The sequence below is a fragment of the Lissotriton helveticus genome, chromosome 1_1 (genome assembly GCF_964261635.1).
Source record: "Lissotriton helveticus chromosome 1_1, aLisHel1.1, whole genome shotgun sequence".
Lineage (NCBI taxonomy): Eukaryota > Metazoa > Chordata > Amphibia > Caudata > Salamandridae > Lissotriton > Lissotriton helveticus.
Window position 1 is genome coordinate 627,972,380 of NC_136057.1, and position 27,717 is coordinate 628,000,096.

Below are 27,717 nucleotides of genomic sequence, written 5' to 3' on the forward strand. Positions count from 1 at the left end.
ATAGTTCCCTTTTGCATAACCAGACTGTTTTCCCTGATAATTTGCATTATGCGATTTTTCTTTAGAGATGTTCTAGATGAGGAATTTAGGAACACTATATGTAATCATTGAGATAAAATGTGTTTGCCCCATTAGAGGATGCCACTATGTGTGAGGACATCCATTCAGATAGAATTCCCATGTCGCTATCTACCCTTAGATGGTGAAGGATATGCTCTCACACGGAAACCCAATTGAAGAGCCTAGAGGCACTGTTTTGCCTACTGCCTTTGTTTTTGTATTGCCTTTGAGAATGACAGTGTATTTCAACGCAGAATTGTCCCATGGTGTGTGGCCACTCCTTTGAAGATCGCAGGCCACCTGTTTGCAGTCCCCTTGTTATACAATGAACTGTTTAAAGCATCGCACTTGCTTCATCAGAAGGCGTTCAACATCAGAAAAGAAGGAGGAGCTGGTTTTGCCACAGAACCAGAATTTCAGTGCAAAAGAGCGCCTGTCATGTGCTGGTTAACCTCTGACAGTGTGCAGTCCCTTGAACCCCTTGGCCTGAGTTTTGGCCACGCACCCCCCTTTTTCCTTTGCTTCAACGGAAGTGCAGTGCACCGGAGGATCCAAGATTGGCAAAAGGCACTCCATTCTGGTGCCCATGAAAGAGCAGCCTGAGCGTCCTCTGACACTGAATGATGAGTGTTGGAGTCTGAGAATGGTCCCTGGTCTGCACGAGATGATTTGTGCCCATGATCAATGAAGATCATGCTATCTGTAGTGTCTGCCGCAGAGGAGAGACACTGGTGCACTGCATTAAGACATTGAGACTTTTAAGTGAGCATTGAGTGTTTGCCAGGAGGGCACTCCAACGGATACTGAGAAGCACCATTTACATGAAAGGCTTGAATGAAGAGGCCCATGCGGAAGAAAACAACAAAAGAAGATTTGATGGACAATAGAAGCCTGCCAGAGGGCTTTTTGAACGGACTCTGGGCATAGTTGGTTTCACAAGTGGTTTCCGTGCGATTACCTATAATAGGTGTTAGGAGACTAATTTTTGCTGTTTTGCTGGCATTATTTTAAAGTAGTATTCTGTTTAGTAAAAGCAGAATAAAGTCCATTTTCTGTGGAAGAGTATCCCCTTTTCACCTCAGAGCATTAATGAGGGTCACCACTGTTTCACTTGAACATATAATAAATTACTGAAATGCATAGGAAGCCCTAAAAATGTTACTAGATAATTTTAGGATTTACTTTTTGCTTAGGGTTGTGAAAAATTATGATTTCGTTTGTAATAGCGGTCACTACTTTCTCCTGTTGTCTATATGTTCTTAACAACGTGTTTTTAAATATGACATTGCCTTCTATGGGTGGGATTGTTTTTTTGCTACCCAATTCACATCTGTACCCACATCCCAACCTATGTCTTTTCCTACTACTACTTCTTTGCATTCTTTCCATACTTTACCTGAACAGGAACTGGTTAGGAGGTCAGAGTTTATTAATAATTCCTTTGTACAGCTTTTGCATCAACACCAGTTAGTAGTGAACATCACTAATTGTTGGGTGTGTGGTCTTATGCACATACTACAGATAGAGGTATTCCCTATTTTGTCCTGCCATATGCAGCCTTTGTGCTACTACGTGTGTAAAGAAACCTGTCCCGAAGAGAGTTGCTAAGTAATAGGATTATGCTCCAGCAACATCTTGATGATCTGATGAATATAGACCTGGATTCAGATTGACGTGAGTTTAGGTTATTGCCTATGTAAGGGCAAAAGGAGGGTCTGAGGTTCCGTGAATTCTGAACCTGGGCCATAAAGGTCGTGGTTCTGTTACGATTTTGGTAACAGCGAACCGTAAACAGTGAGCTCAGCAAGTATGAGTGTTTTTGTCATGTTACACCGATGGATTCACTGTGTATTTGAAGATTTCGTTCTGAACCCTTGGGTTCCATTTTGTGCATGGCAGCCATTTTGTGGTTGCCCTCACATAGGCCGATGACTTTAGCTGACTCCTGTTTGACCTGAAGTGAACTGCCCCTGCCACCTGAAGCTGACCTTGCCAAACCAGTTTTTGCCCTTTAGCTGATCAAGATAGAGATCAAAGAGCAGGACATTTCTTTGTTTATGGTACATGCACACACCCTTCTATCTTGTTTCTCGTCTGTTTCTGTTCCTTCTCTTTATGACGTGTTTACGATATGGGTTGTGGTCTTTTATTTTGGGTTTGTTCAGCTTGTGTAAGAAGGAATGTTGGATTTTTTGCATGCTTGCAAAAGCTAGGACTGCCCCTTACTTTTGTGCTGAGTCATGTAACCCTAAAACATATAAAAGGCCTCTGTCCTCTGTATTCCTCAGACTGCCTCATTCAGTTGCTACGGCTTCTGTGTGACGTGGCCTCACTTATTACATTTAATAAAGATGTCTTTTCATATTTTCAGCTTCTGTGCCAAGTTCTTTGTTATATTAGTAAGTATTCCCTGAAAAGGAAGATTACAGTTCTTCAGTCCCTAGCAGGAAATATCACTTCGGCTGGCTTCACAACTCATGCCAGGGGTGTGCTAACATGGGTAAACCCTAGGACTGGATACACGTTGGAACTGCTGAGAGCAGACACTGAGGGGAGGTTTGTGATATCCAGAGTCCGAGGACGAGGGATGGACTTAGTGTTAGTAAATGTGTACGGCCCCAACTATGATTGCCCAGAGTTTTATACTGCTGTGGCAAAAACCACAAGTAGGTACCACTCAGTGCAGTTTTTATGGGGTGGGGATTTTAATCTAGTGAGAGACCCGAACAGGGACAGATCAGCAGGCCCTAATAGTAGACCAGCCGCGGCTGCGCAGATGTTGGACAGAGTGATGATTGATATGGATCTTAATGACGTGTGGAGAACGCGCAACCCCGATCAGGGAGGATACACACACTATTCGGCCTTTCATAATGTGCATACTCGCATAGATTACTGATTATCCTCCAAGTCGCTGCTGGGGCACGTTAGGGACTGCAGGGTGCTGCCACGTACACTTTCGGATCTCTCGCCGTTATTGATGGTCCTTACCACTCCTAAGAGAACTACACAGCCGTTTACATGGCGCTTCCTGCCCTATGCGCTGCTGGATCCGCTCTTCAAGGGGGAGCTAGCAGAGGCCATAGAAACGTATTTTGAGACTAATATAGGCTCGGTTGACCACTTTCAAACAATATGGGAGGCGTTTAGGGTCTACGTTCGCAGCGTGGCAATGACTAAGCACTCGGGGGTCCTCAAATCCATAAGACAAAGACTAAGTGACCTAAACTGAAATTGGGGCAACTGGAACAGCGCCAGTTGACAGAAAATGGCAAGGAACTTGAGGAGATAAAGGTGTTGCTAGAAGAGTACCATGAGGAGGCAGACAGGGAAGTTAAACATATGGGGAAATATGCGACAGCACATACGTATGGGGAGGGGGACAGACCGGGATTGGTACTTGCAAGAGTGCTGAGTGCAAAACGTGAGACGACGCTAATCACAGCAGTGAGAGCAGAGACGGGTGAGATATTAAATGATGAGGCGGACATTGCGAAGCGGTTCCGGCAATACTATGCAGACTTATACACAAATAGAGCGGGGGACCTAGATGCAGAGATCCTAGATTACTTGGAACACATTCACCTCCCAACGATCACAAACACCCACAGGGAATTTCTAATGCTCCCCATAGAGAAGGGTGAGATACTGTAGGCCCTAGCTGGCATGAAGTCTGTTAGCGCCCCGGGCGCGGGTGGGCTCACGGTGGGTTTTTATAAGGCATTTATTGACCTTCTGCTCCCACACCTGATGACTCTTTTCGATGACCTGTGTACCAAAGGCTGTATGCCGCAGACGAAGAGAGAGGCACTATTGGTGACAATCCCCAAACGGGGTAAGCCTCTGGAGGAGTGCAGCTCGTACCGCCCACTCTCCCTTTTGAATGTGGATACCAAACTATTTGCGAAAATGTTGGCAACTCGCCTAGCACTCCTGGCTCCGCAACTGGTGGCCCCGGAACAAGCGTGATTTATTCCAAGTAGAAACCTCACCTATAACATACGCACAGTGTTTCGTACAATGCAGCATGTAAGACAGGACGTTAAGGCAGTGGCAGTATTTTTAGATATGGAGAAGGCCTTTGACTCGGTCGAGTAGCCTTTCAAGCGACAGGTACTGACAAGAATGGGATTAGGGCCGGTATTTCTGCAAATGGTTGGCGCACTGTATAACAAACCAAGTGCGAGCGTCCGTTTGGGCAATCTAGTTACAGAACCCTTTGCCATAACTAGGGGGACTAGACAGGGCTGCCCACTGTCGCCCTTGTTGTACGCCCTAGTGGCGGAACCACTCGCATGTGCGCTACGAGAATATCATGGGAATGAAGGCATTGGGTTCTCGACCTATAAGATAGTAGTTTCCACGTACGTGGACGATACACTGTTGTATGTCCGGGATCCCGAGAACAACTTGTCGGCGGTACTTAGAGAGGTGGTTCACTTTGGTGCAATTTCTGACCTGAGGGTGAACTGGACGAAATCAATTGCTTTTCCACTCATGCCGACCGCGAAGGAATTTGTAATGGAATTCCCTCTGCAGTGGTCTGAGGAGTCGTTAGATATTTGGGAATCCAATTGCATACTGACTCTGAGATAGTGCTCCGAGAAAATTATGGCGTGGCTATCAGCAAATTGGAGGATGATGTAGAGGCTTGGTGCCGACTTCTGCTTTCTTTACTGGGACGCATTTCCATTATGAAGATGGTGGTGTTGCCTAGGCTGTTGTTCCTGTTCACAAATATTCGGCTGGTTTTGCCGCGTGTCTTCTTTCAGAGACTGAAGCAATTGATGCTTAAGCTCGCTTGGGCTGGTAAACAGGCACGGGTCCAATGGCAGGTCCTCATGCTTCCATACAGTATGGGGGGCCTGGGCTCCCCCAACTACGAGCTGTACTATAGGGTCGCTCAGGGGGGTGCACTTACATACCTGGGTCCATGGTGACCCGAATATCACCCATGTAAGAATGGAGCGATTATTCGCAGACCCTCTCCCCTTGGCAGCAACGTTATTCAAACCAGTCGACCGGAGGACTGTGATAATAGACTATAACCGCTACCAATCATGCATGGAATTGCATACTGCAACACCAGGGGGTGCGTTGTTGTACTCACCCTTAATGCCGGTGGAGTGGACACTCTAGCTGACTCCATGCAGAGATAAAGGTGTGATAAACGCACTGCACAGCATTAACATTCAGTCAGCAGGGGACATGTTTCACGACAGGAAGGTAAAAACTTTGGAACAAGCATCGAGTTCGGTCACAGAGTGTACCATGCTACAACAATTCCAGTATTTTAGAGTGCGCAGAGCCCTGTCCGAGTTACTGGGAGATGATTTAGATGAGCCACCGGAGGTTTTGGAACTCTCCTACGCGATTAAGACCGGGTCACCGTGTAAGGCCGTTACCAATCTTTATAAAATAGCAATGTCCCACAGGGAAAACCAGTACACAAAAGCAAGGTTAGCTTGGCACAGGGATTTTCAAATAGCGTGAGATGATGACATGTGGAGGTATTGCTGCACGAACACCAGAAAGATTTCACTTCATGGCAGGCACCACCTTATACACTTCAAATACATAAACAGGGTGTATTACACCCCAGAACGCCTATGTCAATACGGGCTGCGGGAAGAGGCGACCTGCGACAGATGTAATGCTCCCACAGCAGACTTCCTACACCTGGCATGGCTATGCCTGGGTATTCACACATACTGGGTGACAATTTTTAGAGAACTGAGTAGGATAATTGAAGTAGTGCTGGAGCCAGATCCCGCAGTGGCGCTCCTGGGCTACTCCAAAAAGTAACCTAAAACTGCACGTTGGCTGGTTGACATGGGCACGCTTATAGCTAAACGGGTGGTGGCGCAGTGTTGGATGAGAGAGCCGATGCCCACAGTGAAGCGCTGGCCCCATGATGTGCTTTATTGCTGCACGCAGTCGGAAAATTGCAGTGAGCTGCTCCCACCATGTAGTCGCCCCAAAAACGTCTGGGGTTTGTTCATGATACGCGATACCGAGGAGGACGAAAGGCCTGCAAGGGAAGACAACGGAGAAGGGGCTGCAATATGTAATAGCAGAATGCCCTGAGATGTAATACGTCTTGGGGGAGTCAGAGAGTGCTGTGTGGACGCTAGGGGAAATGCGCTTCTGGCAGAATGAGTTTAGGGGATACAGAATGGTTATGGGAGATGGGCTCCATTGGACAGAGACGAAGGTGATAAGAATGTGATTCGCCGCCGGCCCCTTGCTGGGTTGTTGGCACTAAGGCTGTGTATCTTCTGATGGAAAGGAGCATTTCTCGCAGACTATGGATGACATTTGGTGTATGTCTGTATGCTTTTTACGTTGTTTTTTATCTTGTAAAATCTAATTTAAAAAAAGATGTTTCCCTACCTCTTTTAGGCTTATCAAGGCCATATTGATCAACCGTCACATAGATACTTACCAGCAATATCACCTTGAAGTTATGATTTCTTTGAATTGAGTATGGCATGTGTTATGTTTTGTACTCACTAAGAGCTACTAAGAACTCAACTGAGCCATGTGCAATATACTCTAGGAGTCACATGGAATTTCACTGTGCCTAACTGGGCTTCACGTGATAAAATTCTAGATACATCAGGAATGGAGGTTTCAGTGATTAATTCTGAAACTTTTGCTTGGCCACCGACTACTGTGGTGGTGGCACTACTATTTCCCTCTGAACGTATCAGATGGAATTTATGGGACCCTTAAACTGTAGGAAGTTTGTTGCACGACAGGTAAGGTGGCAGATCACATTGCCATTTTATTCCAAGTTATTGTTACATTGATACTAAAAATGGTGAGGTGATACGCAGGCATAGTCATGCTGTGTTTTTCATGTAAAAATTCCAATATACAATGAGGAGCCCACTTGAGAGCGTCCAGCGTTTCATCCTCAGAAGCCTAGGGGTGGTTGGCTCAAAGTGTTTGGTTTAAATGAAAGGTGCATTTACACTTTCTTATATAGAAATATATGTCTCTAATTTGATGGATACTTTGGTGGTCTTTCTACAGATTTAGTAATCCTATATCTGGCTCTTGTAGACAGAGATTTTGGACTGTGAGGCTGGCAGCTAAGCAAACAGCAGTAAAAAGGCACTCTTTAGCCAGCCGCTGGTTAAATAGTAGAGATTCTGCACTGTTCATCCATCTGCAGCCCCAAAGTTGCCAACACCCTATCCCTTCTCCTTTGCAAATTAGTTACCACCCTACCTTGGGGGTCGTTAGCTCATCAGTGGTTTGTGACAGTAATTGTAGACACAAAATACCAATAAATTCCATTCTAAATTGGAAATTGGAGGGAGGAAACCCCTTTCATGAACCCTGCTATTTGCAATTTAGAAACAATTGCAAATGTCCTTTTACTAGTCTATAGAAATTTCCAACTCATAAAAAGGGTTTGGTACACAGTGACAAGTACTTTTGTGGTCACAAACCTTGTGGTTTAGCAACATGTGACCCTTAGGGCTAAAACTAGCTCAGATGCTGGCCCTAACTTATAGGTCAATAGGTCTTAAATATTTGAATGTTCCCAAGTGATTTTGAAAGACATGAAGCAGAAGGCCACTCCTTTACACTTTGGGCCAAGCCACAGCAACTTGGAGGCCCTTTAGATAGCGGACTATCATAATTTACACAATGGACCACATCATGTGTTAATGTGATTAGTTATGTGGAATCAAACTACCATGGTATCTTACTTGCTTTGTCCTATGAATCGCTTTCTCATAGAGGCAGTACACTTCGGATATGGAGAATTGATATGTCTAACACAATATATTGGTTATACAGTGATTTATTTTAGTCTCCTCTACAACCTCTTGATGTTATCCCCTCCACAACAGTTGGTAGACTTCCATGATGCCCTCACCATTTACATTTATTAAATGCACAATTATTGCAAAAAAAACCAACTGTTTTTATTGTTGTATTCAACAACTACTAATATGAACAAACCTAAACAACACTTACTTTTATTTAAAGTTACATCCTAAGCACTTAATCTAGTTTGTCTGATAAAGCAAGGTGAATGAATAAATATGAAGAAATATATAGTGAAGTAAAAGCCCCAACATGTGGTTCAGGGTCCAGAGGAGATCTAAAATATTAGCATGAATAAGAAAAGCAAACATGTAAGCAAATGTCTAGCTGAACATTTGACAATGAATTCCATGTTTGGAGCAAATTCTTACAAGATTTAATTGATAACTATAACAAAAGATGAACAAGAAAAAATGTCAGAGAACACATTTGAACAAAAGGTGATCCCTTAGCGGAATTCCCGTTGCTGCCACCTTCTGTGGTACCTGTAAGAAAACAAAAATAGAAGATGATAATCTATTGAAACCATTCCATTGTTTATTCAGCTTTAACTCGTAGGTAGGGGAAGGTGATCCTCTCCTAAAACGCAAAAGTAACAGTTGGCTATGCTCTCTTGACAAATGGGTCAACCGTTATGGGCAACCCTAACAATAGCCCTTTGAACCAAGCCTTGTCGCTGACATTACCACAATGCCTCTGAATATGCCACGATTTACCAGGGCTGTTTTGTGGTATGAAAACTACTTTGAAATATGTAAATTTGAAAGATTCATCTATAGCCATGAGTCAGGCTGTAAGCACTAATATTTAAAGTCTGCAGACTGCTATTAATTATTCTCCTTAAATAACGTGCCACAGACAGCCATTCTTAGTTCATTTAGCTTTTCAGCAAAGTTTTATACTTTGGTAAGCTATTTTCTGATTGAAAATATACATGTGAAGTGGTAAATATTACATGATCAGCTTGATTACAACTCAGAACCACCTTCTAAACCATATCATGACTCGCTGCCCTATTATTATCATTATTATTTCACACATCTAATGGTTATGTAGAGACATTTCCAAGGATGCCAAGCCTAATGTTCCCTAAGTAAGCCTAATATGTGTCACTGACATTTAATTTTGCACATGATCCTTGCATCAAGGCTGTCTTCCTTGGGCTTTAAGACATTGGCATAAACTAGATGGAGCGTGTATTGAAATAGTTCTCTTGCTATTGTGTTTTGTGGCTCTCCATCCCAATGTGCTCTATTAACCCAGACTGTGAGCTACGGTTGTTGTTCATCATCAATGAGAATCTCTATCAGGAAGGTGCCTGTACAACCCATGTGAGCATATATTTATATATATATGGCGACGGAGCAATAAAATAATTTCAAACACTCACCATCCTGGTTTGTAGATATGCAGGAGGCAACGGAATGGAGTAATATATATACCTATATATCTATATCTACATATATATATATATATATATATATATATATATATATATATATATATATATATATATTCACTGAAAAAAACATAGGTTTCAGGTCATATATAGTTAGGAATTAGCATTTAAAAAACCATTGAAATTGCTCCTATATAGTTAGTTGTACTAACTATATTTCGCGCACCCGCAATACACTGCTGATGATGTCACATATTACATCATTCATGACATGGTCAGTGACATCACTGATGACATCTCAAATGACATCACTGATGACATCATCCAGTGACTGTGTGTTTCTGTAAAGTTTAAATATGTTTTACATATTGAAGAATGACTGGATGTATAAGTGTCTGGATGAAAGATTTAGTAGGTACATGACTGAATGTATGAGTGAGTGATTAAATGTGTCTTACTGAATGCAAGGGTTAGTGACTAAACTGTCTGAATGTGTGCATCAGTATGTTTGTTGTTGTGTAAGCAACTGCATGTGTTGATCAATAGCTATATGAGTGGCTATATGTGTTATTGATTGGTTGCCCGAGTATTTGTATGGGAGACAGTGTGTGTGTGGGTAGCTGGCATATATAAATGACTAAACATAAGAGCCACTGATTGTGTGAGTGGCTGTATGGATCATTGTGTACTTGTATCAGTAATTGTATAACAAAGTAAGTATGTGTTAGTATATGTTTGAATAAGTAAGGTGTTGTGTGTATAACTGTATAGTTGAGGAAATGAAAGTGTGATTGATTCTTTGCATGACTGACTAGATGTGTGAGTAACTCCATGGATGAGTGGCAGAGTGTGAGTGTCTGTATAGGTGTTTGAGTGCAGATGATAGTGTTGTATTGATGAGTGACTGTATGTATGAGTGATTGTATGGGTAAATGATTGGATGTGTGTATAGACCTAGCAATCGGTGTGTGCGTATGTAGTAACTGGTTTTGGTGTGTCAATGGTTTCAAGAATGGTAGTCTGTGTTTAACACTGGGTGTATCAAAGGTTATATTAGAGTGTGAAGAAGTGCATCGTATTATCACATGAATGATATCATCAGTGATCTGTGATCTGATCAGTGATGTCAATTGAGATGTCATCAGTGATGTCATCAGTGATGTCATTTGAGATGTCATCAGTGATGTCATCAGTGATGTCACTGACCATGTCATGAATGATGTAATATGTGACATCATCAGCAGTGGATTGCGGGTGCACGAAATATAGTTAGTACAACTAACTATATAGGAGCAATTTCAATGGTTTTTTAAATGCTAATTCCTAAGTATATATGACCTGAAACCTATGGTTTTTTCAGTGAATTTGCACGTTTTTTTAAATGCTAATACCTAACTATATATGACCTTAAACCTATGGTTTTTTCAGTGAATTTGCAAGGTTTTTTAAATGCTAATTCCTAACTATATATGACCTGAAACCTATGGTTTTTTAAGTGAATTTGCAAGGTTTTTTAAATGCTAATACCTAACTATGTATGACCTGAAACCTATGTTTTTTCCAGTGAATTTGCAAAGTTTTTTAATTGCTAATACCTAACTATGTAAGGCTTGAAACCTATGGTTTTTTCAGTGAAAATATATATTTAATATAATATCTATATAACATTTTTATTTTCAAGGTTTTGTTTTATATGATTACAGGGTCCGCGCTCCGTAAGCACACCAAGATGCCACGGTGGAACCCTTTATCTGCTGACAGATGTCGCTCTTTAAGACAAAATTCTTCCTCTGTTTAGTTAGTCCTGGACACCAATAATGTTGTTTCAGTAAAGAAACCGTCACAGTAAGTCCTGCATGTGCAGACCCCAGACCCTCATGTGCAGTTAGTATTAAGCCTAATCTGTGATCCATGTTTGGTATAACTCTATCCCCCACTACTGGAATTGGAGCATACGGGATGTTATTTGCATCTAACTTGTAGGAGTACTTGAGTGGAAAACCTTTTGGCAAGGCTGTGCTGTGCTGTTTTTGCGTGAAGCAATGACAGTTAACATTGTGCTTCCATCTATTCTTGTTCTAGAATGAGTGATTGCAGCTACAGCAGCAGTTCATACTCCCCTTTCGCGGCTTCATTAGCCAATGATAACACGAATGCCATCACGCCGATGACTCAGCGTGTGTATCACGTGAGCTCTTGGTATTTTTCAACTCAGCTACCTGTTCCCATAGCAATTTTTGCTTTATTGTGCAACCTTTTGATTCTTTAAACCTGTTCTGACCCCAGTAGTGAAGATATTCATTGTAGGACTGGACACAGTAAAATTGATTGCACACAATCAGTGTAGGTAATTTTCGATCCGTATTTATTAGCACCAGAAACAGGGATTTTAATTCTGCCAGTTGCGCTGTGCAGTCTCCTAGAGACTGAGGGCCCAATTCACAGAACTAACTTAAGACATAATCCTAAACTTACTACCATTTTGGTATTCACAGAAGGCACTTACTCATTTTGGTATTCACAGAATGCACTTACTCATTTTGGTATTCACAGAATCCTAACTTTAAGACTTTCGGTATTCACAGAAGGCATTTAGGAGTCCTAAAGTTAGGAGTTCGGCATTTCCGCATTTGTGTATGTGTGATTTATATGCCATAGATACTGTTTCGCCTTCATTGAAGGTTAGGTAATACGCGGATTGACTTGCTAGAACATGGATCACCAAATTGCTGGTGTTTACACGTGTGTTTAGCCGATTTGAAGCTATCATGTCAGCTTGTAAGGAACAAATGATATCTTTGCGTTCCTGTGTCCATATCTTAACTGAAAAATCTGGTCTTATTAGGTAGTAGAAAGGTTTTACCTTTTCTGCGTAATCTAAAATGTAAGTTCTGCCAAAATTTAAGAATCCCAATATGGATTGTAAGTTTTTGAACAATTTAGGATGTTGGTGCAGTGCATACTTTTCTAAAAAGTTAGCTGCCAGGCTTTTCCCTTCACTTGAAAGCTCATATGCCAAAAATAGAATATTCAGGTGGGCTATTTCCATTTTTTTGAATTTGAATTTGTAGCCTTGAGGCGAACCTCAAAATCATGTTGCTCACCCTGGTCAAATGATGCATTAAATCATCATCCTCCAGATAAATATCATCTACATAGGACAATGCCTCTTCATCCAAATTCTGAAGTAACTCTGTTACCCTAGCTGAGAGCAACCCAGGGCTATTCTTATACCCTTGGGGGAGTTGACAGAATTGACGCTGTGAAGCGAGCGCTGAGAATGCTATGTAATATCTGCTTTTCGGTGCTATATTCTGGCAGAAAAATCCATTTGAGATATCTAATGTTGTTTTGTATTTTTTCCACACAATGTTATTCATTAATGCAGCACTTTGTGCATTCTGTACTGCAAATGTTTCAGTGCATGTGTACAGATGTCTGTAGTCTAAAACTAGACGGTATGAATTATCGGGTTTTATTACATTAAAAAAAGGATTATTCATTGAAAAGGTTCAAGTTTCAATTACACCCTGGTATTTGAGTTGATCTAAGATCTCCCTGACTTGCTTATTCGCTTCATATTTAATAGGGTATTGTGTCTGTGGAGTTGGAGTATTTTTTACCGGGATTACATGGTGAGATGACTCAGTATCCCATCCAACATGGTTGAAATATAATGATGGAGCAAGTGCTACAGCCCACTCCTTCGCGTATTAACTTTTTGAGTATACTGGAACGAGGTCAGGAAAAGCGGGTAAAATTGCTGTTTCTCTCCCTTTGGGCACTCCATAACAATGTCAGGTGGCCAATCCTTTTCAGCCAAAAGGATGTCATATCCATAAGTCAGGTTTTCTCAAAAGAGACCTTCAATGTTTCTAGGTTCCCCCCCTCCATTTGGAGTGTTACTTCAAGTAACTTATGCGGGACACTTAACCTCGTATCAGAAGTCTCCACTGTGATGTGTTCATTTAACTTCACTGTCATGAGAAATTCCATCAGTTTCTGGTGAGCTACTGTTACTTCTGCTGTGCTGTCTAGCATTGTCAGAGCCCATTCCTCATTCAGAAGTTGAGTCCTCAGAATTCTGGGCATGTCTGACTTTAAGACCTGCTACTTTCTTCTTTTCAAATTGAGGTTTTGATTTTGGTTTATCTTTTTTTTTGGAAGCATAGTCTGAAGCGCGTTGCATGTCTCAGGACTTTGTATGCTCTTCTTGTCTGTGTTCCGACCGTCCTTCCCTTTCATAATTTTTGAATGAACCCTGAAAGGAACGAGAGGAACTTGTATCAGTATCCTGATACCTGTCAGGTTTTTTAATGTTATCTCTATTCCTAAGGATGTACCTCCTTTCGGAGGGCTCCTGTATAGGAGATCCACCCCTGGATTGGGACCTAGTTTATATATTCTTTAAAAAAAATTATTATTCCATTTCTTCTTGGAAGAATCAGGTGCTAGCTTGGTATTTTCTTTTTCAGGACCACCCATGAGTTGAGGTGTTGTTGCATTAGCTCCCAAACTATATCTACCCAATTCAACATAGGTATCTTCAATAATTTTAGGTAATTCATGTTCCTGCTGTAAAGGACTGCAATCCCTCAAGCGTTGGCTTATTGCCACTGCTTCTGCCTCCCCTTTTATGTTTGCTAATATATTAGTTGCTACCTGGGCAACCTTTCACAACAACTTAATCTCTAAGTTCAGAGCAGGTTCAGCTCCATACTCATTCTGTATTTGTGTTAATACATCTGGTATTACTGCTATTAAAGGGATACCATGAGTTGGGTATATATGGCAGCAAATACTATACCCCAAGAGGTATAATCCTCGATCTGGGGAATTATCCCCATTGGCAAGCAGATTGTTAGCATTCTGTGTTTTTCTTGAGGGCTTGTGTGTTGAAACACTGCCTCTAACTATGTTATTTTCTGAGCTATCCAGAATGGTATTTGTTCACATCTAGTGGACATTTTACCCATAACTGTGTAGAGCGTTTGTGGAGTCATTTTAGTTGTTAGATCCATGAATTCGTCCTGTAGGTGTAGCCCTTGTTGGCTGTAGTGTGAGTGTTCTCATCACGAACTGTGTCAGGTTTCTGTAAAGTTGTATTATTTCTTTATGTAGTGGACGTTAGTCTGCTTCTGGCATTGTGTCAATGTCTGGATGTGGTGTGTAAGTTGCTAGGACTGGCCAAGTTGCTCCATCTCTTCCGAGCGGACCGAGTCTCACTTTTCCTTTTGTATGTGGAAGGGCACCTTTAAATCAGTTTATGTGCTCCATGTTGGTGAGTGGAATTTCAATGTCCTCATAAGGACAATATTCATTTGGTGTTTCATCTTCAGTATAAGATTAAAATGTATTTTTGCATGCATCCGCTTGTGGGAATTTAACCCATGACTAAAATACCTCTGTTCTGTATGACACGTGTGCCTCAATCATGAAAGTTACTGTCCCACCCCTAGCGGTGACTCCATAGTCTGCTAATTTTAAAGTAAGGGCAGTTCTGACATTTTCTGTAATGTTAATTTCACCTTCCTGCTCTCTTTCTTCTCTTCAGTTATTGTTGAAAAAGTTTCAAGGAAACCGAGATAAGGTTTTATGCACAATAGGGAGTGGCTTGTCCTTAAAGCTTGAATAAACCTACAGCCAATACATGGCATATTCCTACTCAGCTGTGACAGTTTGTTCCCTTCCCACTCAGACGTCTTAGGATAAAATGTGAGTAGGGTTCTCTGAGAATAGCACAACTGAACTACTCAGATTTGACCGTTAAATAAGTACCAAAGCAATGCTGGGCACCATGTTGTGTAGTCCCTATAAACCTATATAGGATCTGTGCATTTAGACAACATAGACTGTGGGATTGGTGTCCAGACTGATTCAAGACAACCCCACCGGTTATGTTCGCCTGTATACCAGGTAACTCACAGTACAACTGTAAACTCCTCTTACCATGGAGAGAATAGTTTTTGGCAGCTATCGAGCAGGACAACTTTGTCCCATCTGGGATCATGGAAACATTACAGTACTTTTCACTCAATCACTTGTGCTCACTTTATCTCAGACGGATACACAGAAAAAACGGTGGGGACGTTTTCAATAAGCATTTATTGAACCAACGACATTCTAGAGTAAAATAGGTGTGCTGAAACAACCATAAGATAGAAACAGATATAACTGATTAGAAGCATCAATAGAGTAAAAGGATGGTAGATTCCTACCATAGTGCTGAAACAATTAATACAGGCAGGTTTGTAAATACATGACAGTAATAATGCAGACTCCTGCAATGCAACCCTAACTAGATGTACCTAAGTGTACCTAGCATGTATGTAGTTGTAGAGCCAAGAATCCCCCTAGGCTGAAGCCATCCCTATTACCTGAAGTGAAAGGCTGTGGGACCCCATCTTGGTCTCAAGATGGACACCCCACAAGGGATGTCAGAACACTGTGGTCTGGAGTGTATGCATGCAGGAACCTCCGCATCTTGAGTCAGTGTGTGTCAGCGTGGAAGTCCTTTCTCTCCTCTCCCTGCCTCAGCAAAGATATGGTGTTTATATTCCCAAAGTGGTACTCTCAGGGGATCTACCCCTACACATAGTTATTTTGCAGGAGATGGTAGTCCTGCTCAGGTTCCAAGAATCCTCATGCATAAGGAATAGGGCTAGTTCATTTATTCAGTACCATAACTAGGTAAACGGTCAGTATCAAGTACTTCTATAAAGTGTGATGGCAGGGTAAATATAAGTGAAAGGTCTGGTTACTACCTGAGCCTATATAGGGGTATCTGTATGAAATATAACATAGGAAAATGTGTGTATTTTCTCTATGTGACTCACTGCAAGTTGTTGTTTATCAGCACACGATGAACGGGAATAATTCCACCTCTCTGCGAAGCTCTGCGGGATCTTGTGGAGTTTTTGGGTAACTCTGCGGAATTCTGCTGAGTAGAACTCTGTGAGATCGCCCACCCCTAGTATGGAATCTGTCGGCAGATCTACTCCTTTCAGGGTCCTGGCACGCCACCTGCTGGTGTCACGGAGCTCCTGGCTTTTATTTCCTACCTGGCTGTCTTCCTTGTGGCCTGTGGAGGGCTTTCTTCAGATTGTACTTCTGGAGGTGGGGGACCCTATCTGAGGCGCAGACCTGCCCCTCTAATGCAGTGGACATTTCAGCATCCTGGGGGAGTCCACCAGCAATCTCTGTGTTTGTTGAAGAGGTGTGGTGCCAATTTTTATTCTTGGTGTGCTAAATTTGCACTCCCGCACTATGACGGATGAAGCCAACGCTGCACACGCCCCAGTGCCACCCTTACCTGCAGTTTCTCTGTGGAACAATTCAATGGGGGCTCTTCAACCACTCAGCGTGCTAGTGGATTCTGCCACGACAGCCACTAGATGAATGATGTGGGAAGTGACCTGTAACCTGTGAATTCAATGATGCAGTCAAGCATTCCCTGCTACTTCATTACATGGGGGAGGACATCAATAAACTGTTTGAACATCTTCCCAACATGGGTGCAGAGGATGACTACGACGCTTCGGTGAGGGCCATCAACGCTCATTTCAACCCTCAGCTGAACCCCGATTTTAAGTGTTTCAAGCTATGCCAGGAATGCCAGCATGAAGAGGAGTCATGTGCTAATTTCTACTCCCGCCTCTCCAAGTTGTCCAGTAATGGCATGGCTGATGACCAGCCTAAGAAGATCAGTGCACCCATTATCCAGGGCTGCAGGAATAAGAACCTCTGGTTCTGATACTGAGGCTGCCCAACATCAGACTCGATGACAACCTCATCCTAGAAAGGTCAGATGACTTATCAGCAGCACAGGCAATAGAGATGGATACAGCTTTGACACATTGACAAGCCTCCAGTGATGAAGATAGAGAACCTGAATGCATTGTCCACCCAGAGCGAAGACCACCTGCCCCAAGCTGGCCGCACAGAGCAGGAGCTGTGGCTGTTAAGAACACCCCGTGGAAAAACTGCCCAGTCCAAGGGTAGACATGCCCCAACTGTAGAAAGTCCAATCACGTTGGCAAGGTGTGTCAAGGTGGACCAACGGACTGTGGGGCCCGTGGACAACGGTCAGCTACAAAAGCCATTCTTCCGCTCTCGCTGGCTGATCCAGAACACAAGAGCCCGGCCCATCGCAGCATGTTGGTGGGTGACACCTTCTGCGGATGAAGACATCTTCCTGATCTTGTTCAACGAACACCTCAAACAAAACAGGAGACCTCAACCCACCTCTGTGGTCAAAGTAGCATTTCTAGCACAGCCCTCATTGATAAAGCAGCATCCATCAATGTGGTCAGTTTCTAGCAGTATCAACGCCTCCGCTCAAGGTCAGTTCTCTCACCATCATCAACCAGGATCTATACTTATGGGGGCAGGTGCCCCTCCCACTAAAAGGGACAATCAATGTATTTGTTCAATCTATTAGTCAGGAGATTTCAGCCATGTTCCATGTCATTGGTTGGAAAAAACGCCAACAGAATGTACAGATGTTCCAAATTGATGAACTATTGAGCCAGTTTACAGGCCATTTCCAGGGGCTCGGGTGCCTCTAAGCTCCCCCGATACAGCTCCCCATAGACTAAACATCCATGCCAGTGGGACTATGATATCGGCGTGTGCCATTCCCCTGGTGGAATGGGAGCTCGACAAGTAGGAGAAGTTGGGAGTAATTGCCAATTCTGTTGGTATCGCTGATGGTCATTACTGAAAAACCAAGACAGCTCAGCAAAATACACCTGTGCATCGACATGCACCTTCCGCATCAATCCCATGATGGCCTGGTTGTTCCCAAAACTTGACCTCAATGCTGAGTACCACCAGGTACAGTTGGATGAAGGCAGCATATTTTTTACTACATTCTCCACACACCTGGGCCTACAGAGATACAAGTGCCTGAGTTTTGGAATATCATCCCCAGATGAAGTGTTCCAAAATGCAATCAGGGAGGTGCTATTTGGACAAACACAAGGAGATGATGAACGGAGCGCTAGATATTTTCAGACACTCACCCCCAGTCACAGATCTGGGTTACATCCATCATTGTCTTTAGCTCAATTCGCCACCCCAGTTCAGACCCAGCCTATGCAAATCAGTATTGACCCTGTGCCTCATGGGAACAGTTTAGCCCGAACTGCCAAGGTTTTTCCGGGACCGGAAACAAGTATCCTGGGACTGGTTTCGTGGTAACACCCTAATCAGCCAGGCTTGCTTGATTCCAGTGGCAAAGTGAGCAAGGGACCCACGTCCTGGGCATACCATGACAACATAGGCTGAACAAAGCAAACACAAGGAGATGATGGACGGAGCACTGAAACTTTTCAGACACTCACCCCCAGTCACAGATCTGGGTTGAAGCCATCTTCGTTCTTTAGCTCACTTCGCCACCTGGTGCTATCTGGACTGAAAGGGGTCATGAATGTCAGTGATGATATTCTAATATACCTGGCGATGTCGAAGGAAAATCATCTGCTGCTAAGAGCTACCTTGAAGCACCTGTATGATCACGGCATCACTCTCCACTGGAAGAAGTGCTCCCTCTTCCAACTTGCATCACATTCTTCGGCTATGTTTTCACACAGAACGGTGTCCAGATTGACCTGACGAACTCTCAGTCAATTCGACAGGCCCCAGTGCTGTGCAATGCCAGTGAAGTTTACAGTTTTCTGGGGGTGGATACCTATTGCCACCAGTTCATCCCCAACCTAGTGACAATAGCGGAAACCCTCAAGGTCATGCAGTGCTAGTCAGCAAGGCAACAATGGCATACTTTGACCCCAATAAAAGGACAGAGCTCATTGGGTATGCAAGTTAGTGGGGCAATGCTCACACAAGAGGTCGAACCCTAGAGGTGGGCACCTCTGGCATTCACATGCAGAGCCCTATCCCTAAAAGAAGCCAAAAAAATGCCATTTCGAGCGGGAGGTCCCCACAATCAAGTGGGCCTGTTGACATTTCCACCTGCAGCTCAGCTCAACTGGAAACCAACCATGATCATGTTGATTACAATGCTCCCACATAAACCTCTCGACTCGACACAACACTACTCAAATATGGTCCTAACTCCTGGACTATCAATTATGCTATAAATGTCTCAGAGAATGTGAAGAAGAATCTCAAACACAAACTTCGGAAACGACACCCTAAAACTCTAATTTCAGATACCTACCACAATTTGTCCAATCGCTCCATGAAAACAAATGTTATATTCTATTCAAAAAGCCTGACAAAATGGAAAATCATCTTCCTTCTCCTCCTGAAAGTGACAAAGACCATCAGATACCCTACAGAACTAAATTGACAATGTCCTTCTCCACTTCTTTTAAAGGTGATATTGATATATGCATTTTCAAGACAGGTAATATCTTTATACAAGTGACCGACCCTCAGCTCTCCTTATTCGATCATCACTTTCTGTCATTTTTCAAACCGCTAAAAACGCAGAGAGATCTGATTCATTTGCCTTCATCCCCATGATCTCTGACCAGCTCCCCTGAACCACCCCATCTTCTTTCGCCCTCCAATTCACCTTCTGGCTCAGAGCTACCCAGGGACCTAACCAGTAACCTTACTTCCCCTTCTAACACTCAAAACACACGTATGTCAATACCTCTGCCCACCCTAACCAGCAATCTCCCAGTCTCGAATCGCAACGTGGGGCAACTCAGTCCTAGTAGCTCTGACCACTTTGCGAGACTTGCTACACATATAGCCATAGCCAAAGAGCCCCTCCCTACCATTGACTTCCCTACTCAACCCATACGGGCTAACCACAAGCTTAGTCCCAATGATAAGGAACTCACACATATCAAAGCACGGTCTGCTCAGAGTCTCCAAGGACTTGACTCTCATCCTCCCTCTTGAATTACTGATAGTGTCAAAATCACTTTAACTCAGAACATGGAACAGAAACTTGACTCCCTGGCTAATGACATAGCTCACCTAAAACATTACATCTCTCAACAGACCAAGCTACCCATATATCACACTCTTTCTAAAGTACCCCCACTCACTGGTGCACCCACCTCAGCCCCCCATGATATCACCTGGGCCCTCACTCCTCGATTTGGCCCACAGACCCCATCGCCCAACGCCCCCTTTCTGATGTTGAAGCCACTGCTCCCAGTGAATCCTGCATTATGAAGCGACTGACTAAATCTCAACAACCCCCTCCACTATCCCAGTCATTGTCAGCACTGATATACTACCCTTAACTAGAAATGAGCCCAGACCACCAGCTCAACTCACACCAATTCCAACTCTTCCTTCCTCTACAGATAAGCCTTGCCCTCTGTCTTGCATGCTCCTCAACTGTAGTTCTGCAGCAAAGCATGCTACTGATATCGCTGAATCTATCATCAGAGAAGAAATAGACATTGATTTCCTCACCAAATCCTGGCTTAATGACCACGCCACCCCTATACATGACCTGCTAACCCAACCCAGTTCCATCATCATTAGGCAGGACAGAACTAAAAGATCAATCAATCAATCTGGGAATTGTAAGTGCGCTACTCAGCCGTGAGGGTCTCAAGGTGCTGGGGGGGTCCGCAGATCTGTTTAGCCGAAGAGCCAGGTCTTGAGGGTTTTCCTAAAGGTGTTCAGGAATGGGGCGCGTCTAATGTCTGCCGGTAGCTGCTCGTCCAGGTCTTGGCTGCAGGGTGAGAGAAGGATGTTCCGCCTGCTCTGGCTCTGTGGATGCTCGGGGTTTCGGCCAGTGCGAGGTTGGAAGATATCCGAGGTTTCTTTTGGGTACGTGGAAGTTGATTCTGTCATTGAGGTGTTTGGGTCCGTTGTTGTGTAGCCATTTGTAGGCGTGAGTGAGGATTTTTAAAGTGACTTTTCTCTACGGGAAACCAGTGGAGACTTCGTAGGAGTTGGCTGATGTGTTCACGTCGGAGGATGCCGAGGTCGAGTCTGGCGGGGGTGTTCTGTATTGTCTGGAGTTTGCAGAGTACGGACTTGTTGATGCCAGCATAGAGTGCGTTTCCATAGTCCAGTCTGCTGGTGATGAGTATGTGGGTGACTGTCTTCCTTGACTCAGGGGGGAGCCACTTGAAGGTCTTGCGGAGGATGCGGAGGGTGTTGAAGAAGCTGGAGGTGATGTGTTGACCTGTCGGTTCATGGTGAGTGATGAGTCGAGTACGATGCTGAGGTTCTTGCTGTGGTCTGAAGGGGTAGGTGGGCTTCTGGGTAGGGGTCTAGCCATTATTCACAAAATTGGAATTCAATTTTCCACTTTAAGTAAGGCAGAATACTCAACCTTTGAATACCTAGGTGTGGAACTTATAAACAAAGGCTCCCGTCCTATCAAATACCACACCATCTACCATCCTCCTGGTAAACGAGCCTTCTTTGCAGAAGACTTCTCAGGTCTAATTACTCGGTACGCCCTAACAGACAGGAACAATGTGTTCTTGAGAGATTTAAACATCTTTTGGAACAACGCAGAAGACACCTCAATCCGACTACTCACGATCCTCCTGGAAATTAACGACCTAGATAAACTTCGTAAGGAACCAACTCAAATCAAAGGCTCCACCCTTGACGGAATTTTAACGAAAAATGAACTTATCTCCATCAGCTCTATCTCACCTATTGACTGGTCTGACCACCATCTAATTCTTTTCAACCACAATTCCCCTACCAGATCCCACCCTGATGTTATGAAGAAACCTAAGCTCGTAACCAGAAATATCAAAAGTCCCAATTCTGAACTTGAATCCAAAATTTGTGAATAACTACAGCACCTCCCCTTCTTGTCTTTCGCAGAGGAGCTCACTGCACACTATAACGCATTAATATTGGATGTTCTTGACCAGGTGGCCCGCCTAAACTAATACAATTAAGATCTTCAAAATCAAAAGCTTAGTTTAATTCTTATCTCAACAGCAAAAGAAGAAACTCAGACAAATAGAAAGGACTCGGAGACAAAACCCCTCAACTTATCACCGAGCACTACTTGAAACAACAAGGCTATCATACAAAAAACACATCTTTAATAAAAAAAGCCTCCTTCTTCCGCAAACAACTGGACCATGCAAAAAACAGACCTAGGGAGCTCTTTAATATTGTTAAACAACAAACTACATCAGCACCCCCTCCTGCTATATTCGCCACAAACGAACGATGCGAAGAAATCGCTAGCTTTTTTGCTGAAAAATTTGCAAAAATTAAGCAAACCTTCTTGCAAGTCTCCTCTCCTCCCTCTGTCCTTTCCACCTTCACCATCCCACCTCCCCTCACAGCTAATCCGCTCCAGAATCCCGTTGTGGACCAAACGACTGCAAAAAGAACCAATGACTTCCTGAATCTCGCTAAACTGAAAAATAACGCCAACTGGTCGGACTTCAAACCCTTGACTGAAAAGGAAGTCTTCAATGTAATGATGAATGTGAAGTCAACTACCTGCACAAAGGATCCCCTCCCATCCACGGTAGTGAAAAATCTCAACCACATCACCGCCCGTTCTGGACTCTCATCTTCAACACCTCTCTCACCACAGGTTGTGTGCTGATCTCTCTCCAACTAGGACAAATCACACCCATTCCCAGAAATACCAGAGCTGACCCCAACCTCATACCTATCTCCAAACTCTCATTCCTTGCCAAGACTTTGGAAAAATGTGTCTTACAGCAACTTAATCATCATATACGAAAAGTCTCCCTCCTTGACACTTTCCAATCCGCGTTTAGGAAAGGCTGTAGTACTGAAACGGCCATGCTGAACATATCTGATGACATCCACAGAGACCTGAACAAGGGTGACGCCTGCCTACTTCTGCTATCGGCGACGTTCGATATGGTTAGTCACCCAGCCCTACTTGAATCTTTGAAGTTGCATTTCGGTCCGACTGGCACCATACTAAAATGGTTATCTTCCTACCTTCAACACCGCTCGCAATAAATCAAAATCAACTCTTGCCTGTCTAAACTAAATCTGATAAATCTTGGCGTGCCTCAGGGCTCAATTCTACCCCCCTACCTTTTCAATCTCTTTATGGAATCCTTAATGGTCACCTTGAAACAGGCAGGGATCAAATATGCTGATGACACCCAACTTTACTACAAAATCAAAAAACCCAGTGACATACAACATCTCAAAGACACAAAACAACAACTTACAATCCTGGATTTATGCAAATCACTTAAAGCTAAACCCCCATCAAGACAGAAGTTATTCTTTTGCCCTCCAAAAGTAACAACGTTCCAATACACGAATGGCTCCTCAACCTTAAATGCTTTAAAGTGCACTCCTACTTTAGCAAATTCCGCAAAGTCCCTTGGCTTCGTCCTGGACAGCAACATATCAATGAAAGAGCACATCAAAAATACAGCAAAGGGAGCACTGTACATACTCGAAAACCTCAAGAAGCTTAAACCATTTATTTCCACCGATCATTTGAAGAATGTGGTGCAATCTTTGGTCCTCTCCTAACTAGACTATGGCAATGCCACTCTCACTGGGACGCCTAAAACTCATCTCACCCCACCAGATCAGTTCTTAACATGGCAGCCCGGCTCATCTCAGACGTTAAATGGTTTGAACACATCATCACTCCTGCACTCAAGAGCCTCAGTTGGCTTCCTATTGAAAGAAGATGTACCTACAAGACTGCATGTATCATCCACAAAGCCCTCCACTCTCATACACCCAACTACTTAGAAAACAAGCTGATGATAGCAGGAACCCTTTCGATCATTGAGAAGCTCCAATGTTCTTTTGCTTCTACCTCCCATTCTAAAAAAGACAGCAACCAAGTTCCACTCTTATTCTGGAAATGCTCCAAGCATATGGAACTCCCTGCCATGTGACCTTTGATGCAACCTTTCCTTCCCTTTCTTCAAGAGAAACCTGAAACTCCTCAACAAATACTTTAACTCCTAGTTTACGGATCTCAGCAAAGTATCACTTGATCAGACCTAGACCCTCTGTCTGAAGCGGCGGTTCTCTTTTTTTGCTTCTCTAACTTTTAGATCCTCTCTAATTGTGTCTCCAGCATTTTTGATGGGTACCATTTGCCTATTGAACTCTCGCCTCATATGTTTATTGCATGACTGCGTTACTGTATACTATCACGATCATGTAAAGCGCTCTGACACCTACAGGTCTAACTAGCACTATATAAAACTTATATAATAATAATAATAATAATAATAATAATAATAATAATAATAATAATAATAATAATAATATGCCTATGATCATTCCATGTAATCACTGACCATTAGCCACTGGTTACACTTTTCATGGGGACATGCGCATCATCCTCTGCCCCGGATTCAACGTTGGGCTATGCAACTGCAGCACTATCAGTATTAGGTGGTATACCAACAATGTTCCAGGAATCCAGCTGACATTCTATCTCGGCACTCCCCCGAGCAGACATCAGGCTGGAGCATGAGGCCAACCAGACAGAGGAGTACGTACAGCTGGTGGGCAGGAGGGCATATCATAGGGCTCTGGGTCTTCTCGAGATCTGTACGGTGACCCCTGATGATACAGTCTGATGAAGTTCAGGGCAATATTACTAAAAGAATCATGGAACACGTTCCTGTGGGGTGCCAACCACTGGGAAGGGCCCAGCAAAGAACGACTGACTCAATTTTGCTGAGTCCGGCATGAACTCAGTGCTACTCAATATGCTCAGAACCTAAGGGAGCACTGAACAGTCATTCCAAAAATTTTGATGAGGCAGCTAGTGGAGCTTGCTCTTGGAGGGCATCAAGGTACTGCAAAAACTAAAACCTTGCTGCAAGGGAAAAAGTGGTTCCCTGGAATGCAGGCTGTAGTGTAGATAGCTGGCTTTTTATGTAATGTACCAAAACGAAGTACACTATGTGGAAAGTCCAGACACACCTCATTGGCTTACAGGGCTTACATTAATACTACCAAACGCTCTCTTATTGGTTATGTTGTAGTGTTTTATCTAGGAAACCTGAATCGATATTCCTATTCTATGCCCTTGTCCGGCTATAATCAATAATATCCATACAACGGCATAATAATCATATCCATAATTCGTAGCACATGCTGTCACATTAAGCAAGGCTACCTCTCCGGCCCCCTAGTAAAGCACACCGAGTTCTCTAAACAAAAGCAAGCCTCCAGCAACCTGGGAAATCCCCCTTGCTATTGTTTTGATTTCGTCCTAGAGCTCCTGTAAAGCACTGTAAGAACGGCCAGTTCTTAGTGACATCTTTATTGACATCTTATGTCCAACCTTACGTCAAACCCAGGCACCTTTCAGGTATAAATATACCAACGTTGCCTTAAGCAAACACACGGTGGTAATTCTGGAGCAGAGCAGCTATCTACTTCCGAAAGCCCAGCTGATGCGAGAGCCCACGGACGCTGCCCCTCCTCCTTGACGCGCTGAGAAAGACGCTGTCTTTTCTCCTGCCGAGAAATCCAGCTCTGGCGTTTCCAGCCTACCCTTGCGGGTTGCTGGGATATCGAGTCCTGAGAGAGAGATACCAGACATCCTGCTTTCTATTACCCAGGTACGGAACTGACTAAACCCTTACAGAGAATTCTTGAGTCAGATTCTTGGCAAAACAAACTTAACTTAAACTGCTACTTACGTACTCCCTCCCACGTATTAGGCTTAGGTCAGGTACACCGGGGTAGGCGTAGTTAGAAGCACCAGTTGAGTACGATTAGTCAATGTATATATGTATGTATCTATTTTATCTATTATAAAGTATCATATGGCTAAGAAACCATATCAATGCTTTTACAGTATTATTTTATAATCCTCCTTTTACAGTACGCACTTTACTTTACCATAAGTATTACAATCGTGGCAATTCATTTCTCTTGTAGGAAGAAGACTGCTCAATAAATAACACCTTTTATTGAAAACGCCCGTCTCTCTTTTCTCTGAATTCTGGTGAAACTAAGTACGCACATTTGGCTGAGTGAAATAGCTGTCTTTTGTTTTCACACGACTCTAGAGATACACTCTTATTCAGAGAGAGCAAAGTTGTCATGTTTTATGGTTGTCAGAAGCTAATCCCTTCTTGTCTATCCAGGGAGGTTAAACTCCTCCTCGTTTATTCGAGAAAGTTTCTAGTGACCTCTGAGCCAGCTGGCAAACCTTAAGTCTAATATAGTCAGTAGAGACCTAGATAACCTCAGTCCTACATCTACACTGCTGAATATATTATTCCAATGCGCAGAGCCTATTGGGAATATAGGAACTACACTACAATGTAGGCAAGCAGTTTAGGCTTATCAGATGGTACTGGTATTGCTTTGCTGTACACACAGTGTCAATAAATGAGACACACACTAAAGAAGAAACTTGAGACCAATTTAGAAAAATAACATATCTTTTTATGTACATTTTAACACGTAGAACTTTTTAATTGGGTAAGTACTTTTCGAGGTATACCTTTTTACAAGTAAGCAAAAATGTCACACAAATGTGCTTTACGTGGTAATGCTATCCGATACAGAAAGAAACATACTACATACAGATATTTGTAATTGTATCTTGCGGGTCCCCTTCAGGACTTAAGGTGGTAGGGGGTCAAGGTCACAGGATCAACCAGCAATACAGGTTTACCTGCCGTGGGGTGTCCGGGTGCAGAGGTGCTGGATGGGTTGGTAGCCTTACATGCTATACTGTTGAGAAGGTAGGGGGCAACTTAGAAACAGACTGCAGAGTGGGACTTGGGGACCAATCGAGGACCTCTAAATGGGTGGCTCTATTTGTGAGGGTCTTGGTAGCAAGGGGGCAGAGTCAGTGATCGTAGCGGTTGGGGCAGGGAGTTTGTGGTCGGCTGGTTCTGTGCGTCAAGGGAGAGGCTGGCTGAATGACGAAGTGCTGGCCGAGCTTCTAGGTTTTTGGAGAATACTCAGCTGCAGGATGTGTTGGGTTGTTGCGATTGTTGGGACAGGAGCAGCCAGGCAGGTTTGGCACCAAAAGTCCACTGGAAGTCTGCAGTTCTCGCTTCTTCAGCTCTTCTTTGCCCTCTTCATCTTGAGTCAGTTGAATCTGAGTTCCTGGTGCCATGGGGCTACCTAAATACTCAATTTAGGGGCATAAGCGGAGGGAAGAGAAGAAGCTAAGGGGTACTTACACTTGGAGTCACTACACCCCCTATATGACCACTTGCTGTGGCAAGTGGGCATAACTCTGTCCCTCAGTTCCTAATTCTACCCCAAAAAATATGCTGGACTCCTTTGTTCGAGGAGCACATCTTTTCGATTTTTTCATTATTAGCTCATTTGGGCATTATTAGGAGTGGCGAACACAGGGCTGGTCCCTGTGTAGTCCTGAGGAAGAGCTTGGGGGACGCTCGAAACATGTTGACAGATAGGAACTAATAGGTACACCTAACCTCATTGTTCTTTAGGCACCCTATTTATTCTATCCCATTTTTAATTCTACCACC

The 27,717-nt window shown here is 43.4% G+C and overlaps 1 protein-coding gene across 2 annotated transcripts in view; it reads right to left on the reverse strand.

Annotated features, from left to right (window-relative positions):
* Positions 1-7,861: 7,861 nt before the first annotated feature.
* LOC144814991 (glioma pathogenesis-related protein 1-like) overlaps positions 7,862-27,717 on the reverse strand; it is a 753,864-nt gene continuing 734,008 nt past the window's right edge. For both annotated transcript variants that reach the window (XR_013606920.1, XM_078674151.1), the window contains one exon: positions 7,862-8,390. Coding sequence is in view for 1 of the 2 variants with exons in the window: in XM_078674151.1 (XP_078530277.1) it covers positions 8,293-8,390 (98 nt within the window). In the remaining variant the exon portion in view is untranslated. The remainder of the gene's footprint in view (positions 8,391-27,717) is intronic.